This window comes from Danio rerio, chromosome 10 (assembly GCF_049306965.1).
Source record: "Danio rerio strain Tuebingen ecotype United States chromosome 10, GRCz12tu, whole genome shotgun sequence".
Classification (NCBI taxonomy): domain Eukaryota; kingdom Metazoa; phylum Chordata; class Actinopteri; order Cypriniformes; family Danionidae; genus Danio; species Danio rerio.
Genome location: NC_133185.1, coordinates 3,328,388 through 3,348,090, shown reverse-complemented (window position 1 = coordinate 3,348,090; position 19,703 = coordinate 3,328,388). Strand labels below are relative to the sequence as shown.

The window sequence follows — 19,703 nt, the reverse complement described above, 5'->3', positions numbered from 1 at the left end:
GTTTTCAGGATTTCTCTCTCCTGTGCGCAAACACACGTGTGAAGATGGAGGAGGACAGCGTACGCTTTCATGAGATGGGTTTAGATGATCGACTGTTAAAGGTAAAATGTTGTATTACTGCTAATAATATAACCTCCATCTGCTTTGGAATATTTTATGGCAGGATAGCAGGTTCCATTTGTACGTTTTTAAATGTTCGTTTGGTCTTTATATTATCACGCGAACATCACGCTGTCATTTCTGAAATGGAGTAACGTTAAATTGTTTATAATTTTGATTGGTTAATAAGTTGTGTTGTTTTTGTTATTATACTTTTCATTATGACGTGTTCAAGCTGTTTGTTAAAATGTCGTTTATTTAACGTTAGGCAGGAAGTGGAATTTAAAGTTAACTGAAGAATGTGTTTACAAAAGTTCATGTTATTTTTACACACACGTAAAAAGTCCTGTAAGGTTGTATGAAATATTTTTACTATTTAAAATTACCTTTTTCCCTTTTTAAATATTTTTTTTTCTAATTTGATTTATTCCTTTTAATTAAAGACTGGATTTTAGCATCGAGTCACCTGATTCTTCAGAAATTATTGTAGGATTTGCTGCTAAGAACATAATTTATTATTATCATTATTTATTGAGTATTTAGGTTGAGTAATTGCCTTTCTGGATTCTATGATTAGAAAGAATTAGGAAGTTTTTGTAACATTATACACTGTATGATTCAAAAGCTTAAGAGTCATCATTTTTTCAGTGAAGAAATTATAGAAATGAATGCTTTTAAGCAATAAAAGCTTTAAATTCATCAAAAGTGACGATTAAGAAATTCCCAATGTCACAAAATGGTTCTCTTTCAGATAGAAATGCTGTTTTGTGTTGCTGTGTTTGACTTAATATTCATCAAAGAAAGCTGAACAAATTTATAGAGCTAAGTAAGCTAAGTGGTTTTATATTCAGATATTCTGCTTAATAATATAATTTCAGAAAAGTATTTTTTGCAAATACTAAATTAGAAAATCATATTAGCAGCCAATCACTATCAAAGTACAACCATGTTTACAGTCAATTAGATAGTGTTGATGTTGTTTTGAAGTCATACTTGCATGCTATTTTTGATTGAATATTCAAATGAGCATGGTAAACAACATAGAGACAGTTAAATGAACGAATGTGCAAATATAAAACCAAGTTTACCTCAATAAATAATTTTACTAGACTGTTTTCTTTTAAATAATAATAAATATTAGGTGTTAAAAATACAAATACAATGTTTTAAACAGAAAATTAGCATATTAGAACGCTTTTTGAAGGACCTTGTGACTAATTATGCTAAAAAATCATTTTTGATATCAGCAATAAAAAATATTAATAAAAAAGTTATCTTTAAATATTTCAACATTTTAATGTTTATACTTTGAAACAAATCAGTGCAGACTTGGTGAGCAGAAGCAATTTCACTAAAATAAGAACATATAAAATTGTACTGATCTAAAACTTGACCGGTCAAAAAAATCCAAATATTAAGAAATTTGCCTTCAAATGAAGTGCTTTGCTATTTACAAAATAAAATTCACACATCCACAACACAATTAATATTTACAAAATCCAATATATAAGTTCAAAACACGATTCAAAAATAGACAAATCCAATTTATTTGGTAAAACTATTCATGATTTACTTTTTTACCTGTGAATTATCAAAGTTTAAAGTGGCTCGTTTTGCTAATAATGCAAATAATGCAAATAAAAAAGCTTTTGTTTTTGCTAATTATATTGACATTGACTTTCTGTTAAGGCACATTATTATATTGATAATAAATTATAATCATTGTTATCTTCAGAATACTATTACAGTCAAATGCATCACTGTCTAAATGTGTGAGCAGTGTAAAAACTCGGGTGTACTTCAGTCTGTATTTCTGAGTCATTCAGTGCTGAGTTTGTTTCTCAGGCTCTGGCGGATTTAGGATGGTCTCAACCAACCCTTATCCAGGAGAAAGCCATCCCTCTGGCACTGGAGGGGAAAGATCTGCTGGCCCGAGCTCGAACCGGATCCGGAAAAACAGCCGCCTATGCAGTTCCACTGATCCAGAGAGTCCTCACATCCAAACAGGTGATGCCTTGGTTTTATTCATTCATTCATACATACTTAATTGGGCCGAGAAGTAGAGATTTTTAGAGATTTCACATTTGTTTATAGACCATTTCAATGTGGTGATGCCATATGGCCATGAACATTTCCTGCTTGTTACCAAACTATTTCATAACTGTAACAAAAGTCAATTCAATCCCAACTTAATGTTGAAACGGCTATCATAGCATTATTCATCAATATGTGGCTCTTTTTGGGTTCTTGGAAGCTAGAGAATTTTAAAAAAATAAAACAGGCAATACATTGGGGCCATTGTTTTTGTTTACATCCCTCAAAATGGTCTATAAAGCCGCTCTGTAATCAAATGTGATACATTTATAGTAGAGTTGTCAAAAATATTGAGTACAGTACCAATCAGTACTGAAATGTAAAAAAAAAAATGTCCATTTCCTGTTAACATTTGAGTGCTGTTGAGTACGTCAAAACAGGTAACAGATCCTAAAGGAATCGTTTATATGGAAGTCTTCAGATTAAAACACTAAATAATTAGTTTATTTTTTTGTAATTTAAAGTGTCTCCTCAAGTGTCGCCCTCTTGTGGATTTTTTAAAAATATTTCCCAAATGATGTTGAACAGATTCAGGAATTTTTCACAGTATTTCCTGTAATATTTTTGTCTTCTGGAGAAAGTCTTATTTGTTTTATTTCAGCTAGAAAAAACTGTTTTTAATTAATCATGTTATGGTCAATATTATTGGCCCCCTTAAGCAATATTTGTTTTTGATTGTCTACAGAACAAACCACAGTTATACAATGATTTGCCTAATTACCCTAGTAACACCTTTAAAGGGCCATGAAACCCCCTCGTTTCAGCAGGGTGTTTTCACACCTCCACTTTGGAAAAAGTCAGAAAAGTAGGCGTGTCCAGCTCTGTTTAGGGGGGAGTGTGGGAGGAACTAAAGTGGGATGGTGTGGGAGTGTCTATTTGTGCACGCGCGAGTTTCAGAGTCAAAATACACACCCACAGCGGACAATGTGACTGTGTTTACATGGACATCTGTAGTCGAATTATTTGCCAAATTATTAAAAGTTGGACTTTAACTGCAGTTTGGCTCTTTCATTCAGGGAATTCATTCATGCCTCTCGCGACAAACGAGATATTTGATTCAAGGAACTGCTGCAAGCGTGTATTTTTCGTGCAATGTTTGATACCGCACGGCGAATGAGAGAGAAAAAAACTCTGCATTTCCCGGAAACTTAGATGCACACGGCAGGTAGCATCAGAAAGCCGCGTGTGTTATTCCGGTCACAAAATGCGGTGCTTACATTTCTGCACTCAGTGCAATAGTAACTTAATTCGATACGAACAAACTGAATAAACAAAGAGCACTGGTCGCTCACTTACCAAATCTGTAGAGACAGAACAATCACCAGCAACTAGAGCCGCGTCTATATGGAGAGAATACTACAAGCGAATTCAGATTTCAGCGTTTGCAGATGAGAACAGTTCTCAGGTAAACAATAATCCTCAGACACGTAAGTTATTGTTGTCGAGCGTCGCGTACACTGTTAATCCACACGTGAGACTGAGCTCTCACAGAGAGAAAATGAAAACGAAACTTAACGGCAGCAAACTATAAAAGCAACACTTCACGCTTGTTTTACCAACACAACGTGGCGTCTTTGTGGCGTAAACACGGTGACACTAATGAATATTAATGAAGTTCCACAATAGAGCGCGCTGATTGGTTTGAACCAAGCCTTACTCATGCATTAATGTATCACACTGTAAGACGTAATAAGACTCACTCTGGCACAGATGCCAGTCTGCACGCTGGAATACAACGCTATTATGTCATGACCGTGACGCAGCTTCAAAAATTCGTTTCAAACAGGAAGTACAAATTTGCTTGAAATATCGCAAAAACAACCAATTTACACTTTTTAGTGAAATATAGGTGTCCTAATAGTGTTTTTAGCAGTGTGGGACACATATACGCCTGTCAACAGCTCAAAAAATGTGTTTTGGTGTTTCGTGACCCTTTAAATTGCACTTTAAGCTGAATACTAGTATCTAGAAAAATATCTAATCAAATATTTCCCAGCAGAAGTGTTGTCATGATACTAGAATTTGATACCAAATGACTGCCATCGTGTTCACGTGCTCAACAGAAATGGCCGTGATTGGCCGTGAAGGTCATCAGTTCGCCGAACTCACCGCTGTTTACTGAGTGAACACGGATACAGGGACACTGGAGCATTTTAAAGCCGCGAATCATCAGCGGATCACTCGTATGTCAGCTTATAGACAAACCAGCTGATCGATGTGACTTTGAAACACTCCAGTGTCCCTGTATTTCTGGTTACACTCAGTAATCAGCGGTGAGTTCATTGAACTAATGATGTTCACGGCCAATCACAGTCATTTCTGTTGAGCACGTAAACACAATATTAAATCAGCAGTGTTTAAGTATAGATTGGTACCAAATTCCAGTATTGTGCAACCCTACCCAGCAGGCACAGAATGTCAACATGACTTCATATTGACGTTGTACCCCAACGTTATGGCGACATTGCATTTTGTTTGTAAATGAAAATTAGGTTGACATCAGAACCCAACGTCAGTTGTAATAAATGTCAGTATTTGACGTCAATATGATGTTGGTTTAAGATGTTGGCTCAATGTTCAATGTGCTCAAATACACGCCTCTGTGTTCGTTCTTGTTGTCAATTGCGGTAAGTATGGTCGATGAAAAGTTTATGATAAACCGCTGTAAGTTTCACTCAACTGTGGGCGCTGATTTGCCCTCTGAGTCAGATTTTTTGATCAAAAACACCTGATCGTTGGGCGGCAGATGACTTTATGACAAACACAGAGCATAGTATAAAGTTAGACTGAGCCGGCGAATTGAGAGCTATGACTGGCGCACCTCTTCCCCTGTGTTGCAGTGAAGGCTGTCAGATCAGTGTGTGTGTTGTGTGTGTGCGGTGACAGCTCTCACGCGCTCTCGTAATAATCAATATGAATATTCCAAACAAACTGAATACAATCTTACATCAACAACACATGGCAAGCAACGCGTTGATAATAAATCATATTAGATTACAAACCACCCAACAACTTTAGCACGTGTGCATCTCTGCTGTGATGTTTACACATGTAATATATTTTCCTGAGGCGATTTAAACCAAAATACACAATGGCACTCTATCAAACTTATCTACAATGATAAGGAACATGGTTACTTAGTGAGTTATTAACTCACAGCAATACCACATGAAGAAAGGACGGACTTTGAAGGAATAAACAGTGTGAGGAGAGCTCCATTATAGTGCTCTGGGCAAGTCTAAACATGTTCCGCCCATGTGTGCGCAGCAGGCAGTTCTGTACAATTACGTAATTTATTGGCTTAAAGATATCGGCCTAATTTAGACATCAGATCGATAACGATCATCTTAAAAAGAGCATTTGTCTGCCGATAACGATATGGTCGCCGGTATATTGTGCATCCCTAAGAAAATGGACGGTTTTTTAAATTTTAGTATCGATTGGTACCGAACTCGATACTTTTGTCAGCCCTACTACACAGCCATAGTTCTCTGACAAACTATAAATGTTTGCACGTAAAATCATTATTCTAATCATTGTTCTGCGATATTGACAGCTGTCGCCTAGCTTCTCTATAGCTCTTTTTATAGTATTTGTTGCTAATGTCATACCTGCAAATGTAGTGATGTTTTTGCTCAAACTTACTTCATAGCTTCAGTTGCGTGTTTGAAAGAAGTCCTCCTATAAAACGATGTGTAACCAATGCTTTATTTCTGTGTGTAGACTGTACGAGAGCAGGCTGTCAGAGCTGTAGTTCTGGTCCCCACCAAGGAGCTGGGCCAGCAGGTCCAAACCATGATCCGCCAGCTCACGGCGTACTGCAGCAGAGACGTCCGAGTCGCAGACATCTCTGGAAAAGCAGATCTGTCTGCTCAGAAGTCAGTGATGCAGCAAATCCTCACACAAATACTGCTGATCCTCATACTGGACTGAATATATGTATTTTGTCTTGCCTCATACAAAATGCAGAATAGATGCATATAAGAATTGAACACACAGAATTCAAACAAACAAAATGAGCTTCAAGTAGCTGTAATATTATCATTTATCATAGAGGTATTTAATTTTTACCTTTAGTTGCTGACTTTCACACACTGTTGTCACACAACTGTGTTTAAACCCCTTATAAAAGCGATCTTTACATAATAAGTCTTCTTTAAATATAAAATAAATCAAATCAAATGAGAAGGGGTAAATAGGGAAGTGTCAAAAGCATAATAGGACATCTTTTTTGTCATTTTAATTCCACTAACACTTATAATTCTTCATCTTTTGTTCGCAGGCCCATTTTAATGGAGAAGCCGGATATAGTGGTGAGCACCCCGTCTCGCATTCAGGCTCATATTAACGCTCAGAACCTGCAGCTTCACTCCTCATTAGAGATGCTGGTCATCGACGAGGCCGATCTTCTCTTCTCATTCGGCTTTGAGGCGGATCTGAAAAACCTGCTGTGGTGCGTTTCTGCTCAGAACAGATTCTGATTGCAATTTCTCAACATGAGTGAATAGTCTGTTTTGTTAGCTTCAGCATTTTCTCCCAGCATAAATCAGATTCTCTCAAAATTGCATTGTAGAGAGGAACAGAAAAGGACAATTGTCACTTTTTATTAGTACAGTCAGAAAAACTTAAGATACTGGTATAAATTTGCAAATACAGTTGGAAGTCAGAGTTATTGAACCCCCTGAATTATTAGCCCTCTTGTATATTTTTCTCCCCAATTTCTGTTTAAGACAGGTAAGATTTTTTCAACACATTTCTAATCATAATAGTTTTAATAACTCATTTCTTGATGACAGCACATAATATTTGACTAGATGTTTTACAAGATACTGGTAGTATTGCGCTTAAAGTGACATTTAAAGGCTTAACTAGGGTAATTAGGCTAATTAGACAGGTCATTGTATAACAGGGGTTTTATATTTCCTAAGGGTCTAATAATTTTGACCTTAAAATGGTTTTAAAAATATAAAACTGCTTTTATTCTAGCTGAAATGAAACAAATAAGACTTTCTCCAGAAGAAAAAACATTATTGCACATACTGTGGAAAAAGTCCTCAATCTTTTGATTCATTTGAGAAATATTTTAAAGAAATAAAATTCAAAGGAGGGTGAATAATTTTGACCTCAACAGTATGTACTCCTCCTAGGTCCACACAAAATCTGCCTTTTTTTAGTCCATAATTGAGTCTAGCAATTTACTTATGTAAATCTGTGTAAATTATACTTTTTTCATTAATTTAGTTAATGTAAATGAATAATATTAAAATATTTATATGATTTCTGTACAATACTATTCATAAAGTAATCATTTGTGTATTTCAGAAGATATATTATTATATGAGAAACCTACTTTAACAAGTAATTGGTTCTAGTTGGATTTGCATTGTAAACCTTAAAGGGTACCTATTATGTTCTTTTTATGAGACATCTCTAGAGTGTGTATGTGAAGTTTCAGTTTGAAATACCACACTAATAATGTTTTATAACTCTCTGAAACTGACCATTTTAGGCTTTGATCCTAAGTGTGCTGTTTTGGTGACTCACTTTAAATTCAAATGAGATTGTGTTCTTTTTCAAATGCCTGTGTGTCAGCATAGTGGCAGATTCTTAAACAAGACTAACTTATGCTAATGAGGGAGAGATCTTCACTAGTGGGTGGGGCTTTCCTCCTCTGATGATGCGTACAAAAGGAGAATGTCAATCAAAGTGTTTCTGCGGACATTGAAGCCTGGTTTATACTTCTGCGTCAAGCGCACGCGTATGCTATGGTGCAGCCTATGCATCGACGCATAGCCCTACGCTGTGGCCGTCGGCGTGGCTGATGCCCCATTCACACGGGGCTTCAGCGTCAACGCTTGACTGAAGGCGTGTGTGAGGTTGGGGCTTACACTATCGTCATAGCAGCGTCAGCCAATGAAATTCTGTCAGCAATAGGCCACTGTCTAGCTGGTGTATTTGCATACAGCGATCTGATTGGCTGACGCTTCCGTCGGCATTTAAAGTTGAGCTAGTCCCAACTTCTGCAGCGAGCAACGCCTCTGAAGCAGCACTGACGGATCCACAATGCAGTTCGGTAACGCTTGACGTCACCCATTCAAAGTGAGAGGGAAGCGTTGACGCTGACGCCCCGTTTGAATTGGGCGTGACGTGCACCTCTCAAAAAATGTAACCACACGTCGCACCGACACGTAACGCAAGCTCTGTGATTGGTCGGCTTGGTAGCGCTGACGAGTCAGGGCGGGACCGAGAGCGGCGCGAGCCCAATGGAGCGATTGTTTACAAGTGTGGAGTCCCATGAAGGAGGTCCGGATGGAAAGTTTTGTTTTGTGTTTACCTCATAGTTAAAGTTGTTGCACGTCCGCCGGTTCCTGCCTCAAAATGAGCAAGTTTGAGCCACTTGTACATTCAGGAAGCGTTAAGAAAAAACAAAACACCAGCGAAGAAACTCGACACAGAGGAGCATTTACACCTCACTGCCAACTAGCGTTTCGGAAGTGTTAATGCAGACCAATGCAGAAGTATAAATGTGTAGCTACGCCCGTTGTATGCACCGTGGGTTATGCCGGTCATTTGACGCAGAAGTATAAACCAGGCTTAATACATTATTACTATTATTTTCTGGTTATATTCACAGACTGCTGCCACACAACTGTGTTTAAACCCCTTAGAAAAGTACCTTTGCTTAATAGGTGGCCTGTTTTACACACTATTTGTATAATCTGACATTTCTATCTGTGTCCACCTGTGCAGTCACTTACCCAAGATCTACCAGGCGTTTCTGATGTCGGCCACACTGAATGATGATGTTCAGGCCCTAAAGGAGCTGGTCCTCCACAATCCGGTGAGTGCAGAAGCAGAGCCGCATGGGCTGGTATGAGATTCTGACAGTATGATTTCCTTTGATGATAAACATCACAGGTTTAAGGTATTGCGATGGCTTCTCTTAAGTGTTTATTTTAAATGCCTGTGTAAAATACAAACGTCTTTTTTTCCATTGAACACAAAATATTTAATTTTAAGAAACATTTCTAATATTGTGGAGCAGTAAACATGTCAGGGTATATAATTCAAATAAATCGTTGACTCCTGCTATCTTCCTTAAGACTCATTTATACTCAAGCGCATGCGTATGGTCCGGCGCAGCTTTCACACGGTTGCATAGCCCTCGCGGTGGCTGACGCACCTCTTAAAAAATGCATCTACACATTGCAATGACGCGTAGCGCAAGCTCTGTGATTGGTCGGCTTAGAAGGCGATGACCAGTGTGGGCAGTGCTAAGAGCCGCGAGCCAGATGAAGCGAGTGTTTACAAGTGTGGAGTCCCGTGAAGGAGTTTGTTTTGTGTTTATTATGATTAATGTTGTTGCACGTCCGCCTGCTCCTGCCTTTGAGTGAGTTTTAGCTACTTGGAGCGTTCAGACCAATGACTGTAAAAAATATGGACGACGCGACAGCCCTTTTTCCCATTGAACGCCTTGAGGGCAAAACGCCTGCTTGACGGGCACAAACTGTCGCAAAAGACTGCTGAAATTGGAGCCTTGACATGCGCAGAAGGACTGTCTGATGGAGCCAGAGGAGGAGCCGCGAAAATGAGTCGAGCTTCCAATCAAACGCTTTATGTAAAATCAACCACGCCCCCCGAACTTCTCAGCATGCGTTTGCTGTCATAACACAAATGGATGTAATAACGTTAACAAATATGAGGGTTTTATATATTCAATCGCGCCAGCTCCGGGCCACAGCGCATAACCTACTCGCGGCGTCGCGGGCTGATTCCGGCTCGCATGCGGCAGCGCCGGCTCGCTCGGCCGCCGCATCTGGCTCGATTGACTCGGGCTGGAATTGGGTAGTGAGTCCAGGCATCCGGAGTAGGTCCAGCAGAGGTAGTCAGTCTGAGCTCTAAGGAATAAGTCTCCGGCAGGCGAGAATCTAGCCGGAACTGTGTTTTGCTATCTGGGTGGTTAGGCGTGTATCAGCAAACTAATAAAGCCCGAAAAAAGCCCTGACCTTAGCGAATAAACAGTGTTCCACCAGATCATGTATGTCAGAAACTATAGTTTACTGCTGAACTCATTTTGTCATGGTAAAATAACACAGAAATCGAATAATAACATTTCAGTCACCTGCCGAAGCTCAGACGCCGCGCTTTGAGAAACTGTCAATCACAGCTGTCAATCACGATGACACGCCCAGCATTAAATTACTGCTAAAAACAAACTGTTCACAAAAATGAAGATCTGCACCTATTTCAGCACAATAACCAGTGCCTTAATCGACCAGAACCATCTTTCAGGACATTTTATTGCAAGTGTAATCATTTTTTTTATTTGGGCTCAAGTCTCCTTCATTAACACGGAGGAGGCGGGCTTTATGACTTGTACTGCAGCCAGCCCCCAGGGGGCGATCTAACGGCCGAGACCCTCACTCAAACGTAGGCTTGCGGCACACTTGGTTCAGACAAACAAAGCACGCCCTAAGAATTACACAGAGGAACATAAAAACCTCCAGCCAGCTAGCATTTCAGAAGTGTTATTGCAGAGCAGCACAAACAGCATGCAGAACTGTTAATGCACGACTAGGCAGTCGCCATGGGTCACGCAGGTATGAATTCACATGCATTGCTCAGGTGCATAGTGTCAAAAACTTGATGGTTCTGTGGGTCTCGTCTATCAAATCTGAGCTTTATTTTGTTTTTTCTATTGGATTTGAGTCGGGTGATTGGGTGGGCCATTCTACAGCTTGATTTTCTTTTTCTGAAAGCCTCTGAGAGTCTCCTTGGCTGTGTTTTGGATGATTGTCTTGGTAAAATGTCCACCCTGGTTTAATCTTCATCCTCCTGCTAATGTAGATGCTGGACTGAAGCAGCTGATATTCATTTACTGAGAGATTTCAGCTGCTGTCTGGGCTTTCACTGCCGAACTACACCTTCCTTTCTTCATGTGTTTTTAATACTCTTTCCCTGACTAAACTAACTAGTTTTGTTTTCTTTGCATATGTGGATGTCTTTGGTTGTTTCCGACATCTGGTGGAAATTTCAAGTCAACAGCTCCTTTATAAATATGTTTTCTGAGAAAAATGGTTCCAAACCGTGTTAAACCGGTTATCGTCCCGTGCCTAGTCCTCAGCTGCTGTGTTTTGGCTGTATCTGATGGTTTTCCTCCTCCTGTTGTAGGTGACACTGAAGCTCCAGGGCTCTCAGCTGCCCGACAGCTCACAGCTACAGCAGTTCAGCATCAAATGTGAAGAGGAGGACAAGTTCCTGCTCATCTACACGATGCTGAAGCTCGGCCTGATCCAGGGGAAGACGCTCCTCTTCGTCAGCGATGTGGACCGATCGTACCGCCTCAAGCTGTTTTTGGAGCAGTTCAGCATTCCTGCTTGTGTCCTAAACTCTGAGCTGCCCGTTCACTCCAGGTGAGTCTCGGGGTTTGGCCAGTTAAGTTTGCACCAATTCTGGGTTTTACTTGCTATGCAAGTAGCCCAGCTTCTCTGTAATAGCAACAAAGATTAAGGGAACTTAAAAAAGTTTTTTAGATGTTAGTATCAGTATTGTTGGTTTGTAGGATATCTAAATGGTAGTGTGCTCCAAAACAGTGACAAATTCACATGTAAAGCTTGTAGTTTGTCATTTCCGCCTAAATTAATTTGTTTCATCTCACGTCACTTCATACTTCAGTTTCTCATCACATCTTGACCAATCAAACGCTCTCTAGTGTTTGACATGTCCCACCCCCTTCAAGACGCTTCTCATTTGATGAGAAGCTGACAGAGCTGTGAGAAAACAAAATGCTATTGGATGTTTTTTTAAGGGGAGGAGCTACAGCTCGTCCCACACTCTTTTATACACTACCTGACAAATTCTTGTCGTCGATCCCAGTTGCAAGAGCTACAGATATTAACTTGACTTCTAGTTGATCATTTGGAAAAGTGGCAGAAGGTAGAAGGTTTTCCCATGAATCATCTGTTGATCTGCATCCCAATCATCACCAATTCTGCAGAAGACCTACTGGAACCAGCATGGAGCCGAGATTCTCAGAGAAATCAGTCAAGTTTGGTGAATAAAAAAAATCATGGTTTAGGGTTACATTCAGTATGCCCATTACATTGCAAACCACAGGAGAGAGCTCCTTCTCATACTTCAGCCTCCACATCAAAGCTCCTGAAAGCAAAGAAGGTGAAGCTGCTCCGGGATTGGCCAGCCCAGTCACCAGACATGAACATTATTGAGCATGTTTGGGGTAAGATGAAGGAGGAGGCGTTGAAGATGAACACAAAGGATCTTGATGAACTCTGGGAGTCCTGCAGGAACGCTTTCTTTGCCATTCCAGATGACTTTATTAATCAGTGATTTGAGTCAGTGCAGAGATGTATGGATGCAGTCCTCCAAGCTCATGATGGAGTCAGACACAATATTCATTCTGTCTCCACTGCAGCAGGACTTTATATTCTATACTGGACATTATTTCTGTTCAGTGATGAGACTTTAGTCTAAGCAGAGTCAGACCTTACTGTCCTAATTACATCATTGATAATCAAGTCATATTTTATTGTGGTAAAGTAAGCGTCATCTAGAGGCCTTTGCCTTTCATATAAGCCACTTCTGATACCAAATGATCAACTAGAAGTCAAGTTATTATTTGTTGTTCCTAAAACTTGGATGGTAGTGTGTATGTATATATTGTACACTTACATGGAAAGTTAAATGTTTTATTTTTGTATTTTGGTTTGTTATACAGGTGTCACATCATCAGCCAGTTCAATCAAGGCTTCTACAATTACATCATCGCCTCAGATGAGCAGGGATTGGAGAGTCCCGCTGGAAGCTCACAGAAAACACAAGAGAAAGGGAAGAAGAAGAAGGGCACAGGGAAAAAGTATGAGGGCCTAGCTGAAATGCACAAAATATATTGCATTCCTTTGTTAATCATCTATACTGATTGTTGTTGTTTTGGCCCTCAGAGGCAAAGACAAGGAATATGGTGTTTCCAGAGGAATCGACTTCCACAATGTTTCTAATGTGATCAACTTTGACTTTCCAACTTCAGTCGAGTCCTACATCCACCGTGTCGGCAGGTACGCAGAGAAATATTCCCAAATTATTACTGTAGATTGCATATGCTAAACATCTTGTGTTAGCAAATGTCATAACACTTTACTTGAAGGGGCCGTTCATAAGACTGTCATGAAAACTTTACATAATTTATGTCTTTGTTTGACTACTTGACATAAATACAGCCGTTTTTGCCTTCGTTGTGACAACTTGACGTCATCAAGACAACAAAACTCATCATAAATCTGTCATAAATCTGTCATTAATATAACTAGTTTTACGCTGAATTAGTCATTAAAGTGTCATTAAATATTTATTATTAAATATTTAATGACACTTTTAATAAGACAAATAAGTTTTTTTTTTCGTTAGAAAACTGAAAGTATTCAGCACACAACTAAAATGGCCTTATGACAGTCATGTTTATGACAGATTTATGACAAATTCAGTTGTCTTGGTAACGTCAAGACAGAACCAGGTTGTATCTGTTTGTCAATTTGTCATAACAATGTCATCTTTGCATTTAAAATGATCTAACTGAGAAAATAACACTTAATAACAGTTGTTATAAGCATGTAAAATCTTATTAACATGACATGATGTCATGATTATAAAGATTTTAATAACAGTCTTATGAACACCTCTTTAGATAACGTGTTACAGCAACGGCTAGTGTAAATTGCTATGTGCTACATATATTATTTGTTACAGTTTTTATTTCAATTAGAAAAAAATTGTTTGTTTTTTTTTGCAAAATTTAAAATTGCATTCATTTAAAAGTAAGTCTGATGTGTCCTAACTATTTCTGCTTCCCTTTAGAACGGCTCGTGCAGATAATCCCGGCACAGCGCTGTCCTTTATTTCTCATGCAGAACTCTCGATGCTCTCAGAGGTTGAAAACGCTCTTACTGGAGGTAAAAGTCACTGATTTAATATGATATTTATCTTAAAATAAAAACAGAAATCTTATTATCTTATTATATCATTATTAGATTTTTTTTTCCACAAGAAAAAGGGTATTGTTCATATTTAGACAGCAACCATTGTGTTTTAATACACAATATAATTACAGAAGAGTCAAGCTTTAAATAGGTAAATTATAACACTTTTTTTTTTTTTTTTTTCCTTAATTTCTCAATTTTTGAATGGGATGCTAATGGTCTAATCTGATTCAATGATCTATGCTAAGCTAAGCTAAAAGGGCTACTGCCAGACTTTTGGATCTTCTAATTGGATTAAAAAAAAAGAAAAAAAGTGGAGTGTTCCTTTAAATATTAAACATAATTATATTTTCTGCAAGTGAAAGGAGCAGTTGTGTTTCAAAATGTATTTTTACACAAGAAAAAAAAACTCTTTAATTTCAGACAGCAACAATTGTGTTTTGAAGCCATACGAGTTCAGAATGGAGGAAATCGAGGGATTCAGATACAGATGTCGGGTATGTATGTATGATTTACTTTGTGATTTTGTTGATCTAAAATGCTAAAGTTTCTTAAATGTGATTCGTTTCGTCAGGATGGAATGAGATCGGTGACTAAACAGGCGGTGAAGGAGGCCAGACTGAAGGAGATCAAACAGGAGCTGCTCAATTCAGAGAAACTCAAGGTTTAGGCTTTTTAATTTTTTTTACCAAGTTAATTTCAACCAGTTAACCCCTACAGTTGAATAACGGGTGTAAGTGAATCTGTTTGTGTGACAGACTTACTTTGAAGACAATCCCAGAGACCTGCAGCTGCTCCGACACGACAAAGACCTGCATCCCGCCATCATCAAACCTCACATGAAAAACGTGCCTGAATACCTGAGTAAGGAGTCAGTGCCTGAGAACACCAGTCACTTTATTAGCTACACATTGCTAGTACTAGGTTGGCTAGGGATGCACTGAATCGTCCTCTGAAAATTGTCATCTGAAAGATAAAAACGTTGACCGAGGGTGCCTTCGCACATGTGAATCGATTCATTTGTTCTGGAACAGGGTTTAAAATTGTTACATTGTTGCTCTTTGTTCTTGGTGCGCTTCCCCTTTAAATTGCAAAGTTTCTTAACGGACCAAAAGAGCTAAAACAAGTCACGTGTGAGTAAACTCTCCTCACATTGGTCAGAGTCTCAGGTTTTATTTTGCAGAGTCCTGCTCAGTTGTCATGCGTCCTTATTTAAGTTATGACGATGAGCAATAAGACAATATAAGCAATGTGAAGATTCGGGGGGGTTTGGTGGTGTTTGACGGGGTACGTGCGACGTGTCTGAAGAGCCGGGAGGGATGCGGTAAGAAGGGTGCGCAATGTATTTGAGGACCGGGAGGGAGATGCAAGATTTCTGGGAGATTATTGGCGAGCATTCGGGAACTTCCGGGAGCCTTGGTATGTCTGGAATAACCTCCCAACCTTTTCATAATTCTCTCTTTATATAGCCATATGCAGGATCGTTTCGCTTTCCCACTCAATCAAGCCGAGACCACCTCTTTCAGGCGATCTCGGACCGATTGATTTGGCGCAGATCCCAGTGCAATCGCTGGATTCACATACGCCAAACGAAATACATCAAATTCTCCAAAGCTGTTCCAGCAAGATAACGCGCATGTGAAAGCATGAATCATCTCAGACTGGTTTCTTGAACATGTCAATGAGTTCACTGTACTCAAATGGCCTCCACAGTCACCAGATCTCAATCCAATAGAGAAGGGGTCACCAATCTTGGTCCTGGAGGGCCGGTGTCCCTGCAGGGTTTAGCTCCAACTTGCCTCAACACACCTGCCTGGATGTTTTAATTATACCTAGTAAGACCTTGATTAGCTTGTTCAGGTGTGTTTGATTAGGGTTGGAGCTAAAATCTGCAGGACACCGGCCCTCCAGGAATAAGTTTGGTGACCACTGCAATAGAGCATCTTTGGGGTGTGGTGGAATGGGAGATTGGCATGATGGATTTGCAGCTGACAAATCTGCAGAACTATGTGATGCTATCATGTCAATATGGAGCAAAATCTCTGAGGCATATTTCCAGTACCTTGCTGAATCTGTGCCATGAAGGATTAAGGGAATTCTGAAGGCAAAAGAGGGTCCAACCCGGTACTAGCAAGGTGTACCTTATAAAGTGGCCGGTGAGTGTATATATTGAATACACAGACAAAATTAAAGTGCCTTTGTCATCTCCGTTTCAGTCCCGACTGCACTGAAAAGTCTTGTCAACCCTCTGAACCAACGGAGGAAAAGGAAGAAGGTGAAATCCAGCGGTGTGATGCTGAGCAGCTTTAAGGTCAGAATACAAATCTATCCTTCTTCTTTAACTCTTTTATATCTAGTTTACAGGATTAATTCATCCTTCACACACAATGCAGCTCTGTTTAAAATGCAACTCATGGCGCTCAGGAACTTTTTTTTTTCAAGTTCCTCCGCATATATTGCCGTCAAATAAAATGGTTGTCATGCCAACATGCTACTGTAAATAGAAACCATGCACAGTGCTTGCTCCGCCCCCATGTTCTTCTGATTGGTCCACTGCTTTGGAACTGACACTAATGAGTGACGCTGTGTGTAAAAGTTTGAATTGACCTTTCACCAAGCCCCACCTGAAAACCGCCACACACCAGTCGTGGCTTAGCAACGGTAGCTACGCGCAGGAGGCCTGTCAAGCTTTTGAGTGAGGGAAACAAGCCAAAGCGTTGTGCATATGAATTGTGCAAATCTGATACCTGGTATACTAAAATTTGTAAGGGATGATAGAATTTTTTTCCCTTTCCCAAAACCTAAAACCCAAGAGGAGAAATGACAGCGTGGATCAAGCAATGAGGGGTGCTAAAGCAGCGGAGCTAAGTTGGTTTTGTTTTGATATTCTTGACACATTCAGTGATAGACGGCAATAACTCGCACACCTCTTACTCTAAACAGATCTAAACTGTGTTTCCTACAATAATACCAAGCAGGTTATGCTTCACAGCTGTCTTTTTCTTTTTCGCTCGATATTATGAGCACTGCTCCGTTTAAGCCCTCACCATAGTAGTCATACTAACGGCAATCATATTTCCATCTGCTTCAAGCTACGAACATTTGAAATTACAAATCAACAGAGATATGATCACAAACTGAGCAGCTGCGATTAATATACTTCACCCGCAGCTGTTTTTCAGTCATTTATAAGCCTCATGTCAGAGCTACACATCACGGCTGTTTTCCTCAGTTTTTTGGAGATTTCGTTGGTGACGATGTTATAGCCGGTTAGTTTCTGCTTTTATATTTGGTGTCTGATTAATATTTGCTGGTAGGGAAAATCTATTTGTTCACTTCTGCTGTTTATACTTTGATTTGCACTTCAATGTATTTATTTCTTCCATTTAACTGCAAATTAGAATAGAAACAGTATAAAGAGCACACAAATTATAGGTACTGTACACTGTTATAGGTCAATGATGCTAATATTTGGTACAAATACAAGTACAAAACAATCAGTTTTCCCCTTTCTGGCTGCTCTTTCTACGAATTAAGTAGAAGCACTGTCCATGCATGTTTCCTCGTCGGTTAGTAACGCTGTATTTCATTGCACAACAAATAATCGATCAGGCTTTTTGGCTAAAATAGAGAAATCACAGTTTAATTGGTCATCATTAGATTATTTGTATAAGTTTCCCCTCTCCTGCTGTGTATGAACTGAGCTGTTGAATGGTCAGCGTATGAGGCGGCTAGGCTAACCTAGCTTCAGTTTTGAATAAATTATTTTCTAATCAAATCAATTGCGTATTAAGTCATGAATACCCCTGTAATCTATACTGCAGTCCTTTTTTGTCTGGCTTTCTTAGATATCTTACCTGTTCACCAAAAATGACTAATTATATCCCTGGCATATTGTAATATATTGTAATAAACGTGCCAGGCACAAAAGCTTGACAGAAGTAACAACAGTAACTAAGAAGGGCGGGGCTTAGCGAAGGGACCATTCTGTTCATTTGCATCCTAATAACCCAGTGCTTATGTGTGTGAGGAGCTACAAAAGATGCGAACGCTCGCAAGGACACATCGAGAGCGTTTACATGGAAAAACAACTTTAAAATATTGCTTTGTATAAATGACCAATAGAATAAGAGTACATTATAAACACTTTCAATTATTAAAACCTTATTTTAACTATAAAAGTAGAGCTATTATGCAAAAATCACTTTTATAAGGGGTTTATAAGGAGTTTAAAGATAAATAATTTAAATAAAACCAGCTTCTTATAGTCTAACACTTATTAATTTTATATATATATATATATATATATATATATATATATATATATATATATATATTATAATCAGACTTGATAAAAACCATCTGCAAAACACTTTGATTGACATTCTCCCTTTATACGTGTCATCAAAGGGGGAAAGCCCCGCCCACTAGTGATCATCTCTCCCTCATTAGCATAGGATGTTAGTCTTGTTTTTAAATCTGCCACTATGCTGACACACATGCATTTGTAGCTCCGCCCTCTTTAAAAAAAAAGGGCGCAATCTCATTTGAATTTAAAGCGACAGTCACCAAAACAATGCAATTAGGACCCAAGCCTAAAAGGGGCAGTTATAAACCATTATTTGTGTGGTATTTTAAGCTGAAACTTCACATATACCCAAAAAATTAAAAACTGCTTTTATTCTAGTTGAAAGAAAATACAGAAAACAGTGTGTTTGGGAAAATATTTGAAAAACAGCAAATAATTTAGACTTTTCATGTGAATCTCCTTTAGCTTTCAGATATTTGATTTTTGCGCATGTGTGTTGTGTTGGCAGAAGAATTACAGAGGCAGAAATCCACTAAAGAGTTTTCGCTACGCCAAGAAGAGGCGAGGGGAGAAGAAGGCTGGCAAACCCTAATGGAGACTTTATGGATTTGGAATTTTGAGGACATAGAGCTCTCCTGGAGCTCACTAAACAGCGTATAGTGTGTATCTCACACTCATTTTACACAGGATTCAAGACTTCAGCTTTCAAGTAAAGACCGCAGGACTTCAATTGGATGCGTGTGTGTGTGTCAGTGGTAAGTGGGTTGAGAATCACAGTCTGGACACAACATGAACATTCAGTCGACTGCTTTTGATTAAGTGACTGTTTGAAATGTTCCTTCTGAATATTGAACGTATAATATTGTATGTTTTGTTAATACTAAAAGCTCTACTTCGGACGTCTTGTGTGTTGACTTTGGTCTTAAAGGTGCAGTAAGTGTGACACCCAGTGGTTGAACTAGGTATTGCACTCCTGGATCAAAACACATTTTCACTCTGCTCCTCTGACGAGTCCACGCTAGCGCAGGTTGCCAGATTGACGTGAGTGTGCCTGACTATCGAGTGTAAAGGTGGATTTAATGTTGTTTAAAGTCCTATTCTAACTAAAAGCAACGTCACATGATAGAAGGAATATTTTTCAAATTAAAAGGAGTTTTTATCCTGAAATTTATATTTTAGAAACGGCTTCTAATTCTCACAGCTGAACAACA

The 19,703-nt window shown here is 39.0% G+C and overlaps 1 protein-coding gene and 1 long non-coding RNA gene across 2 annotated transcripts in view; both read left to right on the top strand.

Annotated features, from left to right (window-relative positions):
* The window catches only part of LOC141376286 (uncharacterized), a 501,640-nt gene that overhangs the window by 233,948 nt on the left and 247,989 nt on the right, over window positions 1-19,703 (top strand). The window lies entirely within an intron of this gene.
* ddx56 (DEAD (Asp-Glu-Ala-Asp) box helicase 56) lies at window positions 35-19,391 on the top strand. The gene is given in 14 exon segments (NM_001003876.1): window positions 35-101; window positions 1,945-2,106; window positions 5,917-6,071; window positions 6,476-6,646; window positions 8,944-9,034; window positions 11,365-11,606; window positions 12,929-13,066; window positions 13,152-13,265; window positions 14,062-14,156; window positions 14,607-14,680; window positions 14,758-14,847; window positions 14,942-15,047; window positions 16,400-16,494; window positions 19,001-19,391. Coding segments are annotated over 14 exon segments (1,674 nt in total). The 5' UTR covers window positions 35-44; the 3' UTR covers window positions 19,085-19,391.